The sequence below is a fragment of the Pinus tabuliformis genome, chromosome 5_1, assembly GCF_031772625.1.
Source record: "Pinus tabuliformis cultivar Carrire ecotype Pingquan chromosome 5_1, CPIR1, whole genome shotgun sequence".
NCBI classification, from domain to species: Eukaryota; Viridiplantae; Streptophyta; class Pinopsida; order Pinales; family Pinaceae; genus Pinus; species Pinus tabuliformis.
The window spans coordinates 116085187-116108231 of NC_142305.1; the positions used below are offsets into that span (position 1 = coordinate 116085187).

The following is a 23045-nucleotide window of genomic DNA, read 5'->3' on the forward strand; positions in this document are numbered from 1 at the left end:
AAAACCAAGCCATGTTTTCTTCTTTAAATGATTGTAACACCAAAAATATATATGTTGGTGATGATAGATCTCTTAATGTTGTAGGGACTGGAACTGTTCATCTAGACAATGGTCAGTTTAATGATGTATTATGTGTTCCAACCTTATCCTGCAACCTTCTATCTGTCTATCAGATAACTCATTCAGGTGAAGGTAAAATTGTTGAATTTTCACCTCATGATGTTGTAATCAAGGATCTAAAAGATCCTAAACAGATTCTAGCTACTGGTCTTGCTGATGATTCCACAAAGTTGTATAAGTTTCACAACTTTGGGTCATCAAATCTTCCCTCAGTATTTGTTGCTCATAATGATGAAGTGAGCAAACTTTGGCATGAGCGATTTGGTCACTTAAACTATCGCTCCCTTCAGCATCTATGTAAAGAAAATATGGTGACAGGTCTTCCTATGGTATCTTGCAGAGATGGTGTTTGTTCCGGATGTGTACTCGGAAAACATCATCGGGACAGTTTTGACAAACGTGCCTCTTGGCACGCCTCAGCCCCTTTACAGCTTGTGCACAGTGATTTATGTGGTCCTCTTCCTGTTGCTTCATTCTCTGGCTGCAAGTACTTCTTAACTTTCATTGATGATTTCTCCAGACGCACTTGGGTATACTTCTTAAAACTCAAGAGCGAAGTATTTAACACATTTTTGGCCTTCAAAGCCTTTGTTGAAAAACAATCTGGACATCAAATTCTTAAGCTAAGAACTGATAATGGTGGAGAATATGTTAAAAACACATTCATCAACTTTTGCACCGAAAATGGAATTCAAATGCAACATACTGTTCCATACACTCCACAACAAAATGGTGTAGCTGAAAGGAAAAATCGCACCTTAAAGGAAATGGCTAATTGTATGCTGCAATCTAAAGGACTCAGTCTTAGTTTTTGGGCCGAAGCAATTAATTGTGCAAATTATATAATCAATCGCACTCCTACTAAGGTTCTAGAGAATATCACTCCAGAAGAAGCTTGGAGTTCCATTAAACCAGATGTAAGTCACTTTCGTGTGTTTGGAAGTGAAGCATGGGCCCATATTCCAGATGAAAAGCATAAAGCTTTAGAACCTAAGAGTGAGAAATGTACTTTTGTTGGATATTCTGAAGATGTAAAAGGTTATAGACTTATTCCATTTAAGTCCAAAAATGTTATCATTAGAAGAGATGTAAAATTTGATGAAAATAAATCGGCCTGCGAGCCTAGTCCGGCGGATGTGCCACCTCTTCCTATCTCTTCTACTTTTGAAAACATTTCTTCTTCAGATGATGAAAGCGAGGATGATAATCCTCCCCCACCTTCTCAGGATCCTCAACTTCCAAGATGGGTCCGTGCTACTCGGGATGCAGCAGGTGATCTTGCCGGTGATCCTACAGATCAGCGACGTACACGTTCTCAGTTTGAAAGAGCCTCTTCTTTACTGGCTCAAGCTCCAGTAAATCATGATCCTGACACTTTTGCAGAAGCTTCAGGCCATCCACATTGGGAAGCAGCTATGAATGAAGAATATCATTCATTGATGACAAATGATACATGGGATCTTGTTCCTCTACCAAAGGGACGCAAACTTGTTAGATGTAAATGGGTTTACAGAACCAAGTATGGACCAGATGGGAAAGTTGATAAACATAAAGCTCGTCTCGTTGCTAAGGGCTTTTCACAGGTTGAAGGCATTGACTACACTGAAACCTTCTCCCCTGTTGCCAAAATGAACTCTATCCGCCTTGTTCTTTCCCTTGCTGCCTCTTTAAAATGGGAAGTCCATCAGATGGATGTTAAATCTGCCTTCTTGCATGGGGACTTGCAGGAAGAAATCTATATGGAACAACCCATTGGCTTCATACAAACAGACTCCAGCCTTGTTTGTCGACTTAAGAAATCCCTTTATGGCCTCAAGCAAGCTCCTCGGGCTTGGTATGCCAAAATGGATAGCTTTCTTTTAGAATCTGGCTTTTCTAGGTGTCATTCTGACAATACTGTCTACACCAAGAAAGTGGGCAACTCTCTTATCATCCTTGTTCTTTATGTTGATGATCTTATTCTTACTGGTAGTGATCCCAACCTTATAAACCATGTGAAGTCCAGCCTTAAAAAGAAATTTGAAATGACAGACTTAGGACACTTACACTATTTTCTCGGTCTTCAAGTCTTGCAATCCAAGGAGGGTATTTTCCTTTCCCAGTCCAAGTATGCTTGTGATATTCTTCGTCATTTTCACATGGAAGACTGTAAGCCAGCCCCTTCTCCCTTTCAGTCTGGAGTCAAACTTTCAGTCTCTTGTACTTCTCCTGAAGTTGATGCTACCTTATACCGTCAACTTGTAGGAAAACTCTTGTATTTAACCCATACTCGTCCTGATCTTTCCTTTGCTGTTGGCCTTGTTGCTCGTTTTATGCAAAACCCCCGTGAAAGTCATTGGAAAGCAGCTAAAAGAATACTTCGTTATGTTCGAGGTACAGTACAGTTTGGGATTCATTACAGTGCCAAAGCAGCTCCTCTATTAGTTGGTTTCACTGATTCTGATTGGGCTGGTGACCCTGATGATCGGAAGTCTACTGCCGGTTATGTCTTCACTCTTGGTTCAGGACCTATTACATGGGCTTGTAAGAAACAGGCTGCCATTTCTCTTTCGTCAGCAGAAGCAGAGTATCGTGGTGCCGTGGAAGCTAGTAAGGAAGCCTTGTGGCTTCGTCAGATCCTATCAGAGTTTGGCTTTGAGCAGCAGCATCCAACCACACTTTGGTGTGATAATCAAAGTGCCATTCAGCTATGCAAAGATCCAGTCCAGCATCAGCGCAGCAAACACATTGAACTACACATGCACTTCATCAGAAAGCTCATTCATGACCATGTTCTTGAAGTGCAATATTGTTCAACAGATGATCAGGTTGCAGACATCTTCACAAAGGCTCTCACAGAGGCGAAGTTCACTAAACTTCGATATATGCTTGGAGTTCAGGAAGTTGTCACTAAGGGGGGATAGGCTCTAGTGCCTCCTTCCTTCTCCTATTGTGTCATATTTGTAAATCCTTCAATCCTATCCCAAGTTGTTCTTAAGGGGGGATGTTAGGATATTCCGACACATAGGAAATAGTTAAGTTCAACTTGGTCTAGTATAGAGTTAGGTATAGAGTTAGGTAAAGTGTGTTTCTTTACCGTTGTACATTTTGTAACTTACAATCCGACGGTCACGATATGTAGTGATCCGACGGTTCACTCTCACCTCGGTATTACCGACACTTGATCCGTGGCTTGACACCCGATTGGTCCATGAGTTCTATTTAAAGCGCATGGAGGGTCATTGTTCGGGTAATCCGTGCATGAGAGAAGCTTATGTAAATTTTCATTCTTTGATTAATAAATTGCCTGTAGTACCCACGTTGGGACAGGCCGTGGACTGTTTCCCTCTTTGAGGGTTTTAACCACGTCAAAAATACTGGTGTATTGATCTGTGATCTGGTTGTGAGCGGTGTCCTTTTGGTATTCTTTCTGAGGAACTTACCCTGTAAATTCCTACATATGATCCTTGACCCCGTCAAGAATGATCCATTGCTTCCTCATACCTGTCATTGTCAGCTGGGTGAACCGGGACTGCTATTGTCTTCAAGGTGAAGTGCTTGACATGATTTCTGCAAAGTACAGATAAGATTCTAGCCTTCCAGAGTATGAAGTTTGAGGCTCCGTCCAATCTGTCCTGGTCTCTTACTCCGTGTAGTGCCATTTCGCTGCTCTTCTACTTCCCTTTTGGAAGTTCTCGATGTGACTCCCTCTGAGCCTCGATTTCCCTCCTGGAAAGCCTTCTGCCGATGCCGAGATGCCCCCTACTCTGATCATCTATGCAACCGCACCACTGATCAGGATTTTTCGGCTAGAAACCCTCGGTAGCAACTCCCTCCTCCTTGGCCTTGCCCTGTTAGGTACTGTTCTAACTACAGTACCCCACCAGCTTCACTCTGCAACTTACCCACAACCTCCTAAACCCCAACAAATTGAAGGTTCAATCTTGGTGATGCAGGCATTGCATCACCCCTTCATTGCTGCTACTCTGCTAGGAACTTCTGTCATTCGAGACCGCTGATTTCTGTCACTGTTGCTCTGCTCGGCTAATGTCCTCAGTTCTCCTGTGATCTGCAACCACCCTCTAATACCATGTTGAAGTTTCTAAGTCTAACAGTTAGAAACCCTCCATGGACTTTCTGATTTATTCTTTCCTACTTGTTTTGATTAATTAACAAGTTATTTACCATGTAAATACTGAAAATAAACACAAGTACATGCTCAGCACATTACAGATCATCAACTGAAGGAAATAGAAACAAGCACACAAATGACACCATTATTTTTGGGCTAATGTCTCTAGAAAAACCCAATGCAGGAAAACCGGTGCAACTATCTGAGGGTTTGATTTATTAAGTAGTTTCATAATACAATCTGGGTGCGAAATCCGGCTCACCCAACAGAGAAAAATCTCGGCAGTACCTCTCGTTCGGAGACAGATGCTCCAGTTGAAATCCCGGATAAACACTCCGGCAGCTCCTCAGCTCCAATCTGCCCCACAAAAAATCCCAATGTCAGCCTCTAGGGACTGCGTCGGCCTGTTCTGCCCTCTGTGTTAGCTTTCCTGGAAATTCCGGCTTCTACCCTCTGCATCAACTTTCCTGGCAGTTCCAGCTGTTCCTGGCAGTTTTGGTTTCTGCCCTTTGCGTCAGCTTTCCCGGCAGTTCCGGCAGTTCCCGGTAGTTCCAACTGTTCCCGGCTATTGGGCAGTAGATCCCCCCATGGCGGATTTTTGGGGCTTAAATCCCGAGTATGGTCAATGAAATGTAAAGACCTCGCAAAATGCGGGCGCCAGGCACGAGAGTCTAGGGTTGTCTACCCTAAAATATTGTAATTTAATATAGAGTGCGTCGGCCTACCCATGGTCCACAAACCATGGGAATGTATAAATAGAGCGACGCTTTAAGGGTAGAAGTCAGTTTTTTGGTTAGTCTTGATCTTAAGTGATATGGGGTTTTGAATGCGATATTCACTCTGAGTCTGTAAGTCCGAGTCTTGGGTTGTAAGAGTAGGAAGAGGCTTTGTAGCTGTGTGCATAGAGGCCTGGTAGAGTCCGCAGCTATGTGCGTGGACCTCTGCAGCTGAGTGCGCAGGGTGGAGTTTGGATTGTAACAGAATAGAAGTTTAATAAAAGCTAAGTTGATTCTGAAATATTGTGCATCTATTCGTAAATCTGTATGTTTATGCTTCTGTTATATGTTTATGCATCTCCTTATAGTTTATGATTGCGCGCACTTGTTATGAATGTTGAACGATTAATAAGAATACTGGGCCCACAAAATTAAGTCAGATAGATAATAATAACACAGTAAGGATAAAGGATCTAGACAACGCCTCATTGCGCTCTTTACAGAGCTACGCAAAGGTCAGTCAACTGCATGGAGCTGCGAAAGCGCGCAGGATCGGTTTGCGAGCTTCCCAGAATTCATCAAGACATCCCTAGGGTGCGGAAACCTGGTTCCAACACCCTCCCATACTACCTCGGGTGAGACCTCAGTTTGCGTTCCACGCACTATTACTGAAAGGGCCGGTAGTTTTGGGATTTGTTTGGCTAAATCACTTTTGAACCTAGGTTAGGCCCCAACAAGCCAACATCGACAGTTCCGGCTTTTGCGCTCTGCGTCAGCTTTCCCGGCTATTCCGGCAGTTCCCGATAGTTTCGGCTGTTCCTGGTAGTTTCGGCTTCTGCCCTCTACGTCAGCTTTCCCGGCTATTCCGACAGTTCCTGGCAGTTCCGACTGTTCCTGAAAGTTTCGACTATTCCTGACAGTTTCGGCTTTTTCCCTCTGCGTCAGCTTTCTCGGTTGTTTTGGTAGTTCCCGGCAGTTCCGATTGTTCTCGGTAGTTCCGGCTTCGGCCCTCTGCGTCAGCTTTCCCAACTGCTGCGTTGATCCTCCCGACACTATCTCTGCCTCTCTGCTTCTGTATTCATTGCCCCTCAGCTGCAACTCCAGATCACTCTCTCAACTTTCTTAGCAAACCCAACCTTAGAAAGTCGAAATCTTGATCTCTTGGTGTGTTCTCCAAGTGACCCTCAAGCCTCCTCTTATACTTTTCTCGTTGATAGATCAACGACTGAGATTAGGTCCCTAATTAACGACTAAGATTAGATCTGGCTTGATCCATGACTTTTGGACCATTCTAACACAATTTTATTTTAATTCACATTAATATTTTAATTTCCCTAAGTTTAGACTTAGGGACTCCAAAAAATATTAATTATTTTAATATCTATTAAATTGTTTAGAATCTGCGCTAACCCTTTTTGGGTATTGGAGATCTCATGTGCCTTAGCCTCTCCACCAAATTTCGTGGCTAGAGCACATCTGATGCTACCCCAAATCAACACTGTGTCACTTCTTTTCTCTCGCTTCTACTCTAGAACAACGCTGTCTCTCGGGACAACTTCTACTACTGCAAATTCTTCAGATTACTATTGGTTCTTTCAGTTCTCCTGTGATCTGCAATGCTCTGATACCATGTTGAAATTTCTAAATCTAACACATCAGAAACACCTACTGCATTATCTGGTTTATTTTCTCCTACTTGTTCTTCTAATTAACAAGTTATTTATAAATATAAATATTGAAAATAAACACAAATGCAACCTTAACACCTATACAAATCAACAACAAAAATAACTGAGACAAACACACATGGGACATCGTTATTTTGGGACAGTCGTCCCCTGAAAAACTCAATGCGGGAAAACCGGTGCAGCAGATATGAGGGTTTTATTATTATGCAGTTTCTTAATACAACTAGGGTGCCAGAAATGGCTCACCCAATAGACAATGCCTTCGGTAGGAGTACCTCTCCTAGGAGACAGTTATTCCGGCTGATTAGACACCAGATGAACGATCCCACAACAACTACGACAACTCCTTAGCTAGATAGCGAAAGCTGCTCCAAGCTTCTCTACTGCTCTGTATCACTCTGCAGGGACTGTGTCACCCTTCCCAGCTCACCAACACTCAGTCTGCCCCACGAAAAATCTCCTGACGCTACCTCTTGGCCCTGTGTCATCTTTGCTAGCCTTTGCACAGTTACTGAAGCCTCTTCGTCAACCCCTTGGCTCTCTGCGTCAACCCTCAGACCCTCTGCGTCACCCATGTTGGCCTCTTCACCCTCTGTGTAGCTCCCAACTGCCTCTGCGTCAGCCTTCCCAGGCTTTGCGTTGTCTCTCTTGCACTATCTCTGCCTCTCTGCTATGTATTCTCGGCCTCGTGCGAACTGCCCCTCATTGCAACAGAACACTGGTTCGATTCTCTCAGCAAACCCCTCTCCAGAAAGTCGAACTGACAGATCAATATGGTGTATCTCCAGCTGGCCCTCTAGCTTCCTCTTATACTTTTCCTGTTGAGTCTTCAACGATCGCGATTAAGTCCCTAATCAACGACTAAGATTAGATTTGGCTTGATCCATGTCATTTAGAACATTCTAACCTAGTTTTATATTAACACCCATTAACATTTTAATTTTCCTAAGTTTAGACTTAGGAGCCCTATTAGGTGGAATTTCCCGAACGATTTCTGGGTCTTGGAGATCTTATGTGCCTTAGCTTCTCCACCAATTTTCATGGCTAGAGCACATTCGATGTTACCACAAATCAACACAGAGGAATGCTCTCATACCAATGTAACGAACAAAGTTCGTATACTCCGATAATCTTCAGAATATTTCGAAGACAAAGACATTCATTGTAGGACAAGTAATGTATATAGAATTGATGTGAGATGATTACAATGAAGGTGACAACGTACTTATATACCTATGTTACCGGATCCGTCAGGCCTGATGGCTGGATCGACGGATCCTCGGATCAGAGATGGATTCAGATCCGGATCCGCAGAGATCCTTCCATCTTCTCTTCGTGGGTAAGAAACCGAACGTCAGCAAAAATTTATCTCCATGGGTAAAAAACTGTATGTGAGTACAAAATTTCTAAACGGAAAGATCAACGCAAGTCAATTTCAAATGTTAAGAAATGGATTAAAAATCCCCTGCAAAAATAAACTAGGGAGTTGCTGGACGTCATAAAATTTATTATCCTTAGGTTGAAATGTATTGTCTTTAATACAAGACATTATAAACTTTAATTCAAGTCAATGGAGCTAATGATAAGAACGAGCGGATATGAAGTTTGAGAGGGAGTTGGCGGGCCACAATTTATTATTTCTATGTTGACCATATTATAAACTTTAATACAAAGACATATTATAAACTTTATATTATTTAATAGAAATACATATTATAAACTTTAATACATGTGACGTCAAGATTATAATCTACTCGTATTTATTTAGAAGATATTTTATTTAAAGTTTAAAAAGTAAGTTTATATTTTAATCAATTTTAAAGTTTCTTTTCAAGTTTAAAAATAGATTTTCTAAAACAAGTTTAATAATTTTCTTAATATAAATAATTATAACTAATAATTAATGTTTAAATATTTATAAATGATGCATTGATTATTATATGATTAACTTAATAATTATTTTTAAAGTATTATATTGAATTTATATTTTTAAAATTTTCCATATTTTTTTTCATTTTTATATAAATTTAATTAATATTTATAAATGATACCTTAGGAATTACTTATGTAATAATTATTTATTGTATATAAAATTATATATTGAAAAATTAACATATGTTTTTGTTTTTATATTTTATAAATTTAGTTTTCATTTTTATATTTATATAAATTTTAATTTTAAAAATTATAAAATATTTTATTTTTGCTTGTACTTGTTGTTTCCTTGCCGTTTCCGGATCCTGGGTTTTTTCCGGATCCTGGCTTTTCAAAAAACTGGCGGATCTGTATCCAAATCCGAATCCGGATCTGGAACTTGGTAACTTAGGTATATACCCTAGGCAAGTGTCCCTTTATGAACAGTCATGTCCTTAGGGACATACCTCTTCATTAACTAATCACTAATTAATCATTGTTTATGATGTGTTCTTATTATTTATATTTATATTATTTATATCTATATTTTATTCATAAAAATTAGGATGTATAATCAAGAGATGCTTTTAGCCTTGAACATTGTTTTTTGCTGCTTGTTGATGAAGGGTGGTGTTGATTTTACGATTCATGTGTATATTGAAGAGAATCCAAAAGAAAAAAATATACATATTAACAAGTACCTCTGTTCCTCTATATTCAATATAAACATTAAACCAATACATTACACAAGATGATTAAAATTTAAAATATCGTTGAGACACCTTTATATATAACTGCTTTTGTGTGGGAGATATCCTTAGTTTGGGCCTACTGTAATTCCTAACGAACATAGGAGGTGGCTGATTCTAAAAATAAAGGGGCACTAACACAACCCAACATGACTGTATGATGACCACTGGAAGGTGACCTGTGTCACCAAGGAAAGGTTACCACCATAACACTAACAGGTGACGAGATTGATTTAGACACCATATTGATTTTTTTGTTATTGCACTGTTTTATGCTTTTTTCTTCCATGTATCTTATTTGTGTAATATAGGTTAACATGCTTCCAAATAACATGTAAAAATATCTCCAGCCTTTTTGTTTGGTGTATAGATTGTTTTGATGTCTTTTGCATGTTGAAAGCCTCCAAAGTGTAAGATTAAAATGCTCGATGTTTGGGAATTTAGTTGCAGCCCACATTTGCAGGGTTTATTATCTTGAGAATTGTATAAAGTTTAAACATGATGAGCATAGCAATGTAAAATAAGTTACATGAATATAGCCTAGATGAAAGGGTGTCTTGAGAAAAAGAAGTGATGAGAAGTCATTTGTGTCAAAGAAGAAAATGTTTCAAGTGTCAGTAGATGTAAAAAAGGTAATTGTTTTGGACTCTGACTTGCTTGGAATCATAAAATCTAAATAAGCAGACCTTAAACTGAAATCATTTGTAAATTGTCATACAGGAATCTGCAAGGGCTTTACAAGATGCCATTGATCGGCAAGCCAAGCAACTTCAAGATGTAAGCTATTTGTCATTCAATAATGTTCGTTAAAAATTTGGTTCTGATTTTAGAGCATTTTCTTTCATAGTCAATTTCTAGCCTTGAAATGAGGTAGGATGGCAATAACCACTTGGTATTTTCCCTATCAGTTGCAGGCTAGTGATGTTGGCAGACACACATTTTGTTTGAATTGTTTTCATTTTTAAAGTCTTCCAATATGTCTGGAAAAATTGCTTGGTGATAGAGCTCGGTCTTTGTCAATATCATGTTTATAAGTATTTACTATTATTCTTATGATCAGCTTTGATTTAATTTCAAGTGATTGAAATTAGCTAAAATCAGTATGCCGTCAAGATTAGAGGTTTTGACCCACAGTTCATCCTTGACAAACTGTAAACATCATGGCAGTGTTCTATAATGAGTTGGAATTGTTGAATTTCAATTCTTGTGTGTTAAAGCAGCAAAGGGCTTCTTTTTGGTCAGGAAATTAAAAATGGAAGTGTATTGCGAAAAGAAAAGGAGGAGCTCAACCAAAGCAATGCAGTCCTTGTTGCTGAAAACAAACAAGTAATTTTGTTAAAATTATGTGTCCTTTAGTCTTTAGGGCATTAATGTTTATGCATTACTGAGAATTCAAATACTGTCTTAGGTATGTGAATCTGCAAGCTAGTTCTCTGATTGGGTGGAACACTAGAGACAATTCATTCAATGGATGGTGTAGAAAGGATGCAAAGATGTAAAACATTATAGCTCATGGTCTGAACATTGCTAAAAGCATGATGCCCTTCTGAAGGACATTTTTCTACATTGCATCATTTCCTTCTGACTGAATAATTTCCTGCAAATGCAAAGTTTGTTATTCTAAATAACAGGGGTTTATGATTTACCTTTTTAACAGCTGTTTGCAGCCAGAGAGAGCGCCAACGCAAATTTTGTTTTCCTTAAAACTGAATTACAGTCTACAAGGGCTCTATATGAACAGGTAACTAATTACTTAAAACAGTTAAGGCTCCATGTGTGTAACATGAACAATGTTTCATGTCATTAACATCTGGACTCTGGAATACTTTGTTTCATTTGGTTATTTATCCTACAATATTATTTTTCTGCGTATTTTTATCTCTAGCCTTAGTCAAACATCATTCTTTTCATCAAATAACATATATTCTGTTGATATTTGAATTCAGAATGTGGCAGAAGTAGCAAGACTACAAAAGCATGTGGAACAATCAAAGGAACGCATCACATCACTTAATGAATCATTGAAAAAGGTTGCTCTGCTGACAATGAATTTATTTATTGATGGGATGATTGCTAAAGAAAAGATTGAGTTGTTTGATATCTATGAGATTATGCTCTTGGTATTGATTTTTACGCTGAATTTTATATCAGAATTAACAGCATGCATAAACTATGTGGGGCTTCCATTATCTGCTTTGCCGTTTTCTTTTCCTTATGTTGCATTTTCTATTTACCTCTGTTTCTTACTCCTTCCTAAATCTCAGTTCACTTTTAGTTGTTACTATTATTTTCTTTTCTGCTTACTTCTCCCTATTTTTGCTGCTAGAACTTATGTTACCTATTGATTGTTAGGGTCCAGTTGAAAAATATTTCATACTGTGACATTATTGAATTGCATAGTCACATACACCTAGAATAGAAAAAAGAGAAAATGTATCACGAAACTGGTTTCATCCTAAGTTGCAAGACATGGTGAGAAAAACTAACACAAGTCAAGGGTTCAAGGGACCTAACAATGAAAATGTCCAAAGTGAACTGCTCAAAAAGGAGAAAGAGTTTTTTGAGGATGTTTTAGCACCTATTCGTGCTTCATGGAGTAGCTCTAGGATTAACATTTTATCAAATGGATGGATAGATATTAGGCGTAGGCCATTAATTAATATCATGCTAGTTCAACAAAAGGAGCAATGTTTTGAAGGTTCCAGATTGTTTAGGGGAGGTAAATGATGCTCCATTCGCTGCTGATGTATTAATCAAAACTATTGAATAAGTAAGACTTGCTAATGAGGTGCAAGTTGTCATGGATAATGCACCGGTTTGCAAAAATGCAGGGTTGATTATTGAGAGTAGATGTGATCATATTTTCAAGACTTATGGCATTGTCCATAATCTAAATTTGATCTTAGAGGTCATTGACAATAAAGTTCCAAGGGTTAAGGAAGTTAAAGGAAATACAGGGGAGATGATTAAATTCATCAGCAACCACTACCAATCTCAAGCAATATTTCATGAATACTCTAGGTTAGAGTTGTTGAAAGTTACTGAGACAAAATATACCTCAAATTTCATCATTTTGGGTTGCCTTGTTGATGTAAAGAAACCATTAATTTCTATGGTGGTGAGTCAACTTTGGGCTAAGTGGAAGTAGGTAGATTTAGAGTGGGGAGCTTTGGTGTGTAGATTATGTCTTGGTCAGGATTGGTGGACCAAGAGAGAATTCTTGCTCAAGTTCAAATCCACTACATTTGAGATTCTTCGAAGTCCTTGTTACCCACCAAAATGAATAACTCTATAGGAGAAAATTTTTCTCGTATTCCTCATAGCCAGTCGGTCAGCCATGTGGCTAACAACCCCTGACAGTCATCACTTGATGACATTCCATTATATCTTCGCCACCTGCATTAGCCATATTCTTCTCACCCATCTATCTAGAGCACCTGGACGGAGGTGGGCTTCCAATCAAAAGGTACTTTATTCATTTTATAATTGGGTGCTTATGCTTATTTGTATTTGGGCATTTGATGTGGATTGTGGGATGAATTGGAAGGAGGGGTTTTGACTGTGATCTTGTTCCCTCACCTTAAATGGGATGTTAATCTTCGATCCTTTTCCATTGGGGCCTCCCCTAATGGCCCAATAGGGTGTAGGAGGGGCACTACATGGAAATCCTTGATTGAGATAGCATAGTTCCATCTATCCTTAGTCCATACTTATGACTTTCCATCATACATTACGAGCCCTTATCTCACATCCATTCTTTGAATTCCACTGACCATTGGTTCTTTGGGATTTAGCAACCTCATATCCTCATTGTTGATTTTTCATGTGCAATTGATACAAGCACCGATTTCTAAAACATTGATAATTAATTCTAATGATGTACATCTTTTAGCAATTCTAGTTTATCATTAAGCAATTACACGTAAAAGATTCAACCATATATTCAAAAGGATAGTAGAGATCACAATGCACAAAGAGAACACAAGATTTACCCTAGAAAAACCCAACAACCTTTTCCTTGGATAAATTCTTGAATTCAACAAGAGATACACCTAATACTGCTAGTCAACTATGAGGTCAAACTGAGCAACAATGTTATCGTCAAACCTAGTTAAAAAACTATCTTGTCATATCAATCTTTTGCCCAACAAACTTGACTCTCTCTAATTTTCCTAGGTCAAATTTTGGCCTCCCAAAATATGCTCAAAAACTCGGCCCCATTGCTCAGAATATTCTGCCTAGAACTTCGACCCTCCTGCCCAAAATATGCTCGACATGTGGAGAGAGAGAAATTCTAGAGATGAATTTATCGTTCTTCATCCTACCTCGTCCTTCTTCTTCTTTGCTTGGATGCCCAGAATATCTCTTGCCTTGTGAAAGGTCGAATGGTGTCTTGTGGAGGAGGTCGAGTGCTCTATATAGCATTCTATCTTTTCAAAAGCGCATACCTTCACTAGGGCCAACTTGACTTGAAGGAGGACCGACTTGACAAATTTAGAGCAAAAACTTCGAAATTCAAAATTTTGTCATTTGATTCCAACACGAAGAACATGTTTTATATTAACCTTTTCAAGGGATAATCCATAGAAATGACATGAAGAACATGTCTTACATTTTCATTATATATTTCAAGGGCTAAAACATTACTTATGAAGATCAACCATAACTACAAAATTCAACATTGCCTCTTAGCTAGGGAGGTATTCATAATGACTAGCTAGATGTTTTCGTGTTAACAAATTTTTCTAAGAAAGGGTTGTAACAAATCCAATTACCATAATTTGGTCAACGATTGTGACACTATTGTTGCACAAACTAGCATGCCTAGTAAATAGGCAAAAGCTAGAGGGCACAACAACACACTGGGACAAAGGCCCATTGTCACCACAACTTATGTCCCCTTCTCTTCTCGGATTTTCAACGACGGGAGGAGACCCAATAATCCTCACTTGTGATAGATGTTCCTAGGATAGGTTTTAAGTGAGGCAAGGAGGCTCATTGAATGGAAAGGTTCAATGAAAGTATGAGCTTCGGGAGAAGCTAGGATGAATTTCCATGAAAAAACCCTTGAGAGAAATACTATACGAGACCTAGGTTGATATTTTTGATTAGATTAAAGTTTATGCAAGGTCAAGATAGTCAAGAGAAAAGGTTTCAAATGATATGCTACTAAAGTGCAAACCTTCAATAAATCCATAGGTTGTGTTACCCGCCACCTTTGGGTAGTGTATATAGGAGAAAATTTTTCTCCTAGATGGTCCTCAGCCGAAAACCCCTTGCAGCCACGAGATAGCTCGGTGTGCCATTATCTTTGCCACTTGAGCCAGCGATGTGGTCCCTCGCCCACTGGTTATGATTGTATGCTTGAAGGTGGGTCTCCTGACCCTGAAGGTATGCCAACTTTTCATTAGTGTAGTTGAGTATTTTTCCTTACTTGTCATGGGCACTTTTGGGTAGGGATTGGTGGGGGGATTCGATGGAAAGAGTGGGCTAGATTTGTACTCGTCTCCACTACCCGATTCCATGGTTAGCCTTGTATCCTAATCCCGTGGGATCTCCTTTACTAGCCACTAGCTTTAGGGTTGGCACTACTTGGAAAATCTCAACTTTGGTTGCATGGTTCCACTTCCCGACACCACATACATCACCCCCTTCCACTCATTTTAGCCCTATTCATCTCTTTTCCCATCCGGGTCCACATAGGGTTATCCTCTCCCTCCCCTTGTCCACACCTTGGTTCGGGCTTGGAACAATGCTCGGAGGTTGATGCATCTGAAAAGAAAAGGAAAAGCATAATTTGGCCACTCTCAACAGGAAATGTACCACAAAATGCAAAAGATGGCCGAGAAATACAAATTTAGCACGTGGGCAAAAGCCAAACATAGCTCTACCCCTTATCCATGGCCATCACCCTGATTACTATGGGCCATAGATGAACCCCCCTCCATCATTAAGGGATGCATGATTGTCCCAACCCTTGGTGGGTAATGAACCGCCCCACCTTAAGGGGGTATCCACTACCATGTACTACACATCACGCTCTCATCCCTTGGAGCCTCGAGCAATTATGAAGAAAAATGAATCAGAGGCAAAAGGCATATGAATAAGGGTGGAAAAACAAAGGCTTGAGTAACTCATTTACCACGATTTGCTCCCTCCTACACTCACATACCCAGGTGTGGGCTTCCCTTATTATAGCTACCCTTGTACCATGACATGTGGTCTAGATGAATCCCCTGATCCCCACTCCGTTCCATTACTCTATCATTTGCCACCTACACTTGAGGGATGTAGCATGGACATGTCACCCCCTTTAAAGGTTGAAATCGCCTAATAGGGCCCTTGATTAGCCCCTTATTGAGCCTGGAGACACTTGTACATGCGAAAGCCAATTATGGAAGGGCATGCCACCATGAAGTGCCCCATTGATTCCTTGACTTGTAAGCTCTTTTACTTGATTATTATAATGATCTGTTGTATTGGAGGGCAAGGGGACGCGTTGAATCTTACGCAGGATTGCAGGTGGGTCTCCATATTGGGCTTGGTCACCCTATACGAGGTCCTAGGCCTAATAGGGCCACATTGGCACTTGTAGGGTGAGCGTTGAGAGCCATGGGCCTCCACCATTGTAGAGTACTTCATGGATCCCTAATGCCACTCGTTGATTGCCATCAACGAAAGGACAGTGGAAAATTTGTGCTAAAGACAACTATCCTGAGAGACAATGTAGTTTCCTGGCCGAGAGAGCAGAGGAGCGGTGACGCAGTCACCAAGGGAGGCTCATGCAGTGCTTACGTCAGCCTGATTGGGTAACGTTGTTGCTGCAGAGGGTAGCGCAGTGGTTACTGGGCCAATGCGGAGACTGTTGAGTCTCATTTTTCCGGTTGCCGGGGCTAGAGGTGTAGCGCAGATTTCATTTGGAGTTGCTGGTGGGGTGCTGATTCTGTTGGTGTAGAACAGTACCTATTGGGGCAGAAGCAAAGCAGAGGGAATCAGTTCCTCATAAGATTTCTTGCTAAGAAATCTAGATCCAGTGTTGAGCAGCAACAAAGAGAGATTAGAGAGCGATGGTTCGACAATAGTTGGCAGAAGGATTTTCGTGAAGGAAATCGAAATTCAGAGGAAGCTTGTTCCTTAGAATATTTCTAGCACCAAAGAAATCCAAATCCGAGTTTTGTTGGGGGATCAGGACGGGTTGGATGGAGCATCAAACTTCATCATCTGGAAGGTCGGGATCTTGGCAGTTTTGGATAAAATCGCATCAAGGTTTATGCTTTGAAGACGATTGTTGTTCTGGTTGATGTTGATCCTCTCAAGAAGTATTAGGAGGCTCAAGCTAAAATAAAGTGCATGATCTTGGACGGGGTCAAAGATCATGTGATACCACATATTGTTGAGAAAGACACAGCAAGGGAAATGTGGGAGGCCTTGACCACATTGTACAAGGGAACTTCCATTTAGCGGAAGATGTTGCTTGAGAGTCAGCTGAGACAGTTTCAGATGCAGAAGGAAGAAGAAATCAATCCATTCCTTCTCAGGTTGCAAGGAATTCGTGACCAGCTACTTCCGTAGGGGCTACATCAGATCCTGAATTTATGGTCAGGACTGCCCTGAATGTAGTCACTAAAGACTGGGAAACCTTTGTCCAAAGCATCTTGGGCAGGGCTTCTCTTCCTAGTTGGGAGAAGATGTGGGCATCTCTTCGACATGAAGAGATCAAACGGTTGACTAAGGCAGGAAGCAACAACAAAGGGATCAGAGTCAAGAAGGAGGAAGAGGAGGATGTAGCCCTCGCATCAGCGGGATTACAAGGGCAGTGAAAGAGGAAGAAAAAGGACATATCCAAAGTCAGATGCCTCAAATGTGGAGAAATGGGTCATTTTGCCACACAGTGTCCTCGGAAGAAGGGCAAAGAAGAGAAGTCTGACTCAAAGGTTGCTCCAACGAAAGCTGACAAAGAGGACGATAATGAGGATTGCGCCATGAGTGCTCATGCACCTCTAGAAAAGAGGTGGGGCGATATTGAGCTATAGTCGAATAGGGGTAGGATCCTTGAGGTACCCAAACTCTTGGATCACATACGGCTACGGGAGCCCTTAATGATGTAGCAAAATGACGAGAGTCAGTTGGTGCGAGGGATAATGGAGCGACAGTGGCAGAGCTAGAGTGCCAAAATCTGAAGTAGCGCAATGGAGTGTTGTAGAAGTGCGGAAGGCGCAGAGCAGATACAACAACAACGCAGTAGCATCAGAGGGTCAGCACAAATTAGCAACAGAGGTAGCTCCAACATCTAGGGGCATCCTGACTGACCAACATGTCATCTTTTGGGTGGCTTTTCAGTTCGTTACTTCTTAGAAACTGAGTTGCAGTGCAACAATTAGCAGTGGCAGTGTTATGGGCAACATGATGCAACATATTCAGAGTGAGCTGCAGTAAAAATGTAGCAGTGGCAGTGGCAATGTCATGGGCAACAGTAGAGATTGCAGCAGCGCAGTGGATGAAGGGCAATAGGCCGAGCATTAGCGGTGCAGAGGACCGATGCCGTGTGTTGTCACACAGATTGACACGACAACGCTCAGACCGGGGCCTGTCACTCTGATCCCCGATCTCTCCGTTTAAGCCTGTCTCTCGCGGCTAAGGGGGGTAGACCCTATGAGATGATGAAGACCAACTATCGACCAGTTGGTTTGGGAGACACGAAGAAACGAGCACTAAATTGATTTTGTGAAGTTAAAAGACCAGTGCCTTGTAAGATTTATGTTTAAACGATTACTTGCTAGATGATATAGAAATACAAACCATGAACAACAATCATTTGTCATCAAACAACTAGAACAGTGCGAGATATCTGTTAAATCCACAAAGTTCTTATAATGACCAAAATTCAATAACGATATCCAGTAACTGAAAATTTTGAAGAGATGAATGCTTTAAACAACCACGCAAATCATGAATCATTAACTAGATATCATATTTATGCAGTTAAATCTTCGAATGAACATTTAAGCACGATAAACATTAATTCCCACGTCAAAAAATTTTAGCCTCAGCATAAAAGATGAAACCTAAGAAATTTTCGAGCCAAGACTGAAATTGGCAAAATATTTCCAAAATATTTTTTTATGATTTTCAGACAAAAATTAAAACAAAATTTAAAGAAAATCTAAATCTATACTTTAAAAGAAAAGAAAACTCCCTTTTTTTTATAATTTTTATAATTTTTTATTTGATTTTTTAAAACTTAAAACTTAAAACCTAAAAATAAAATCCTATCTAATCCTAAAATAAAATTAAATCTAAAATCTAATAAAAAAAAAAAAAAAATTGTGTCTTTTTATATTTATATTTTTTTTTATGATTTTTTATTTTATAAATTTTAAAGTTTTTTTGTTTCTCCCCTTTTAAAAAAAAAAAAAATTTAAATTTAAAATGAAACCAAAAACACTTACCATCTAATTAAAATCTAATTTAAAACGAAAGTCGATTTTGATATTTTTTAAAGATTCAGAATTAAAAAATATAAAAATAAAGCTAAGAACTTAAACTAAATCTAAACCTAAAAAGAAATCTATTGAAAATAAAAATGATACCCCTTTCTTTTTTAATATATTTTTTATTTAAAAGAAAATTAAAACTAAGCTAAACGATATTCGATCCTAGACTAAGCTATACATTAGAAGGGAAAAAAAAAAATCAAAACGTAACCTACGCCTAAACATCTAATTGCATTCACGCTGAAAACAAAAAAAACGCAGGCATACTTACGATAACCTACTGAATCGGCCAAATCGATACTTACCATATGTATACAAAAAACGTGAGTTTGCTGTTTGTATGCGGGTGTGCGTGTGCAGGACCAACAACGGCTGAGGGAACTGCGTGTGAGCAGAAACGAATAGACGCAACAGCTGGACGAATGCCAGAAGAGGGGGAATGCTGTAGCGTGAGAAAGGGAATGCGAGCGTGGAAGCATGGAAAGCAATGCGTTGATGAGGAAGGTTTGCAGGCAGAAAGAATATGGCAACACGCAAGAGAAAGGGAGCTGGAGCAGATACGTAGATAATCAATGGAGCTGAGGAGCATATGGTAATGTCGACAATGGGCAGAGATATGGCAGAATGCAGAGAAAGAACTGCGGGCTTGATGGAAATGAGCAGATGATTATTTGACAGTGAGAACTCAGGAGCTGATTATCAAATAAAACTGATGTGAAAATTTTTCCAGATCTGAAAAACCCCTGGACAGCGAAACAGTGACCCTGCAAGACTTTCAAAACTTGTACCTGCAACCTACAATAACAGAAAACCCAGAAATAAAATATGCTAGAGACAAAACCCTAAAACCAACTAAATAATTACAATATTTATAGTTCTAAGGCTCTTTAGTAGCCAGATTTATCAATAATCACAGTAATATTATCAGAATTTAATTTAAATGTAAAACGCTTCAGAAAACCCTGCATGCATTCATAAAAAATATTTCGAATGATAAGCTCGGGATCAAGAACTGGCTGGGCTCTTTCAGAAAACACAACCCGGGAGTTGGCTGGTTCAGCTGAGAACTTCTCCTAACGCCCGGTAATCTGAAAAAAGGGATTTCCTGCACAGCTTAAAATCAACCATCAACATAGAAGGAGAAAACAATAGTGAAACCCCGATCAAATGGAGATACCTGCCACTATATTTCAGAATCTAAACTATTATTCAAACCCCAAAGATTAGACAAGATACCTGTGCCTAGATCAATCTTCATTAAGCTATCATTAATGGCTGAAAATAAAATTATGCAGAAAAAATAGAACAATCTTACAACATTTTCAGAAGAGTAACACCAGCAAGATTTTTTAACCCCAAAGTCTTCTTTATTGCACAAAAAAAAAAATGAATTACAAGAGAGCTTCTTCAGCACAAGACTCACAGATCGAATGATCTGAAATGACCCCTAGCACCCTACTTAAAGGAAATGATCCCAACGGCTAGTTCGAGTGATCCATGTCAAAATGATCTCGACCGTCGCTGAGGATCAAGACATCTCTTAATCTCATCTGTCGAATTTGTTAATTCGTTAAAAAATGAAATTTTGCATGTATTTACTCAAAATATTATTAATTTATTATTTTTAGGGTTTTTGCTTTATTTTATAATTTTTTATTATTTTATTTTTCAGTTATTTATTTATTTATTTATTTATTTTTTTAAATGGATCCTCGAACCTAGCCTTTGGAAAAAACACTTAGGACCTAGGACTTAGGACCCATGAGGGGATTAAAACATTTTTCAACCCTCAAGACACTTTACATCATGACTTTTACAATTTTACATCTTAAGGGGAAAAACCCATTTAACATAGACCCTCATAAACCACCCAGTTCTGCGACACAACTATAATCTAGCAGATTAACACACTAGGCTTCTCCTAAAATTCTAATGACAAAATCCATCCCGGCTTTGGGGTCAGGCTGAAGGAAAACTCTGCCGATCATGGATCGGTGAGACGAAAAACCTTCCGGGATGTAGATTATCACTAGAAAGTTAGGTCCACCCAGGCAATTTACATACATGACTCATATCTGCTAAGATTATTTACAATTCATACATGCAAACTGGGTTTACAACATAAATTGATCAAGCTGTCAATGACTGCAGAATGGCACGGACATGTCGATCAAGCGCTACCCTTTTTGCAAAGGAAAGGGGGTGTACTGCTATGGGTAGTTGACCGGTAGTGGTCAACATCTGGCTCTACTTGGGGACACGTTGCTGCACTGTAGGAATGTGAGAATCCAGAATCTGCACCCATGCAACACACAACAAAATATAAGTAGCGTCCGTCCAAAAAATCATCATATAACATTAAGCACATGAAAGATATAAGCTCTTCATTTATTAACTATCTAATCCTAAAACAGAAATGAAAATGCTGAAAAAAACAAAGGAGTAGGGTTAGAAATACAGCGGATGCCCCTGGCATCAGATGTGTTCAATATAGTGTATACTGAGCATTTGCCTGATTTCAGGAAAATCTGTCAGCTGCTTGTCGGATGTGCCATGTCCAATTCTACATATGGTAGGACTTTTTCCTATCTGAAAATCAAGCTGCTCGCGGTCGTCTGATGCGTCAAATCTTCTTGTCATTTTCTTTCTCTTGCGCTTTTTCTTTGTGGCAGGTTGTATCACTGATGACATGGAACTTTCTGTTTCAAAGCTATTAGATGAAGTATGTAAGATATGCGTGACATGTCTTTCTTTATCCTGCATCTGATCTTTATCATTTTTAAGTCTATCTGGATCACCTTCAATTAACCACCTTTCAATCGAACCAATGACCTCTTCATAATAAGATGGAGCTTGTTGCAACAAATGAGAAGGCTCCTGTTCTATTGATGTCTCCTGGTTTCTCTCATCCTCTCACCATTGTTGAAACTTTTGAACTTGTATTTTAATGGCATTTATTTGACTAGAGTGTTCAACCTTTATAGCAATGATTTGCCTGGCATGGTCTTCTTCCATATCTTTTATTACTTTATCGTTCTTTTCCTTTATATTCATCAAGCAATACTGCATGGAGTTTATTTCTTCTTTATGATTTGCTTGCATGGTAGCTAACTGATTATTATGATTGAACGTCATGATAGTCATTTCTTCATCCATAGTTAATAACTTGGTCTGCATAGAATTAATTTCCCTATCATGATCAGCTTTCATGGTCGTCATATTTTCCTCTAAGCCTGACATCTTGCTTTGCATGAATCTAATTTCTGTGTCATGATTAATCTTCATGGCTTCAATTTCCTTACTATGTTGATTTTGCATGATCTCCATCTCCCTATTACGCTTTTCCAAGTGAGTGCATAAAGTTCTCACATCATTGGCGTAATTAGTTTGATTTATCTCCATATTTCTTACCAGTAGCAACAGATCTTGTATAATTTGCTTATGATCTTCCTCTTCATTGTCAACACTACTATGATCTTCAATGCTATGAATGGATGGCACATTCTGATATGAAGAATTTTCTTGGACAGCTGGACCTTTTACAAGATTACTTTCATTTTGTTGCACAATTTTAGGGGCACAAGGCGAGCTATCTGGATCACCATATCTATCTTTAAAAGCATTGACAATGTCTTGCAAAGAAATGAAGGAATCTTCAGGAAAACTATTAAACCAGTTCAAAGCATCACCCTTTAAAGAATGGACAAATAGACGCATCTTGAAATCTTCATGATTATATTGAGGAAGTCTACAATATATGATCATTACACAAGTAAACCTGTTTAAATGCTGTCTAACAGCGACCGAATCACCACCTGAGAACTTAAATAATTTAGAAATGGCCTCTTTCGGAAAATCATGGAGATTATCAGTAAAATGACATGGTTTAAATGAATAATCCATGATGAATAATAAGGGATCAAATGGATGATAGAAAGAGATTTCTGCTCAAGAAAATTAAGAGATGAAAGAAGTGGAGTCGCCACTTGAACAATGAATCTAATTCTAAGATCCAAAAAGCAACCAACAAGTAGATATGAGGGAGGTTTCTTGTCTGGGAAAAATAAGAAAATGGAGTCGCCACCCAAACAAGAAACAAATCAAAGAGAAGTTGCTGATATGACGAAAGATAAGATCCAAATGATGCCAAAAAATGTTGAATCTGCCAGCTCAAATGAGAGATGAGAAAGATGAAAGATGAAAAATGAGAAGACGAATGTCGAATAAACCAAGGACAGAAAAAACTCTTTCCC

The 23045-nt window shown here is 39.2% G+C and overlaps 1 protein-coding gene across 3 annotated transcripts in view; it reads left to right on the forward strand.

Moving 5' to 3' along the window:
- Positions 1-23045, forward strand: part of LOC149163695 (uncharacterized) — a 411291-nt gene that overhangs the window by 317009 nt on the left and 71237 nt on the right. For all 3 annotated transcript variants that reach the window (XM_089431820.1, XM_089431821.1, XM_089431822.1), the window contains exons 16-19: positions 10019-10075; positions 10541-10624; positions 10956-11039; positions 11245-11328. In XM_089431820.1, coding sequence (XP_089287946.1) covers positions 10019-10075; positions 10541-10624; positions 10956-11039; positions 11245-11328 — 309 coding nt within the window. The remainder of the gene's footprint in view (positions 1-10018; positions 10076-10540; positions 10625-10955; positions 11040-11244; positions 11329-23045) is intronic.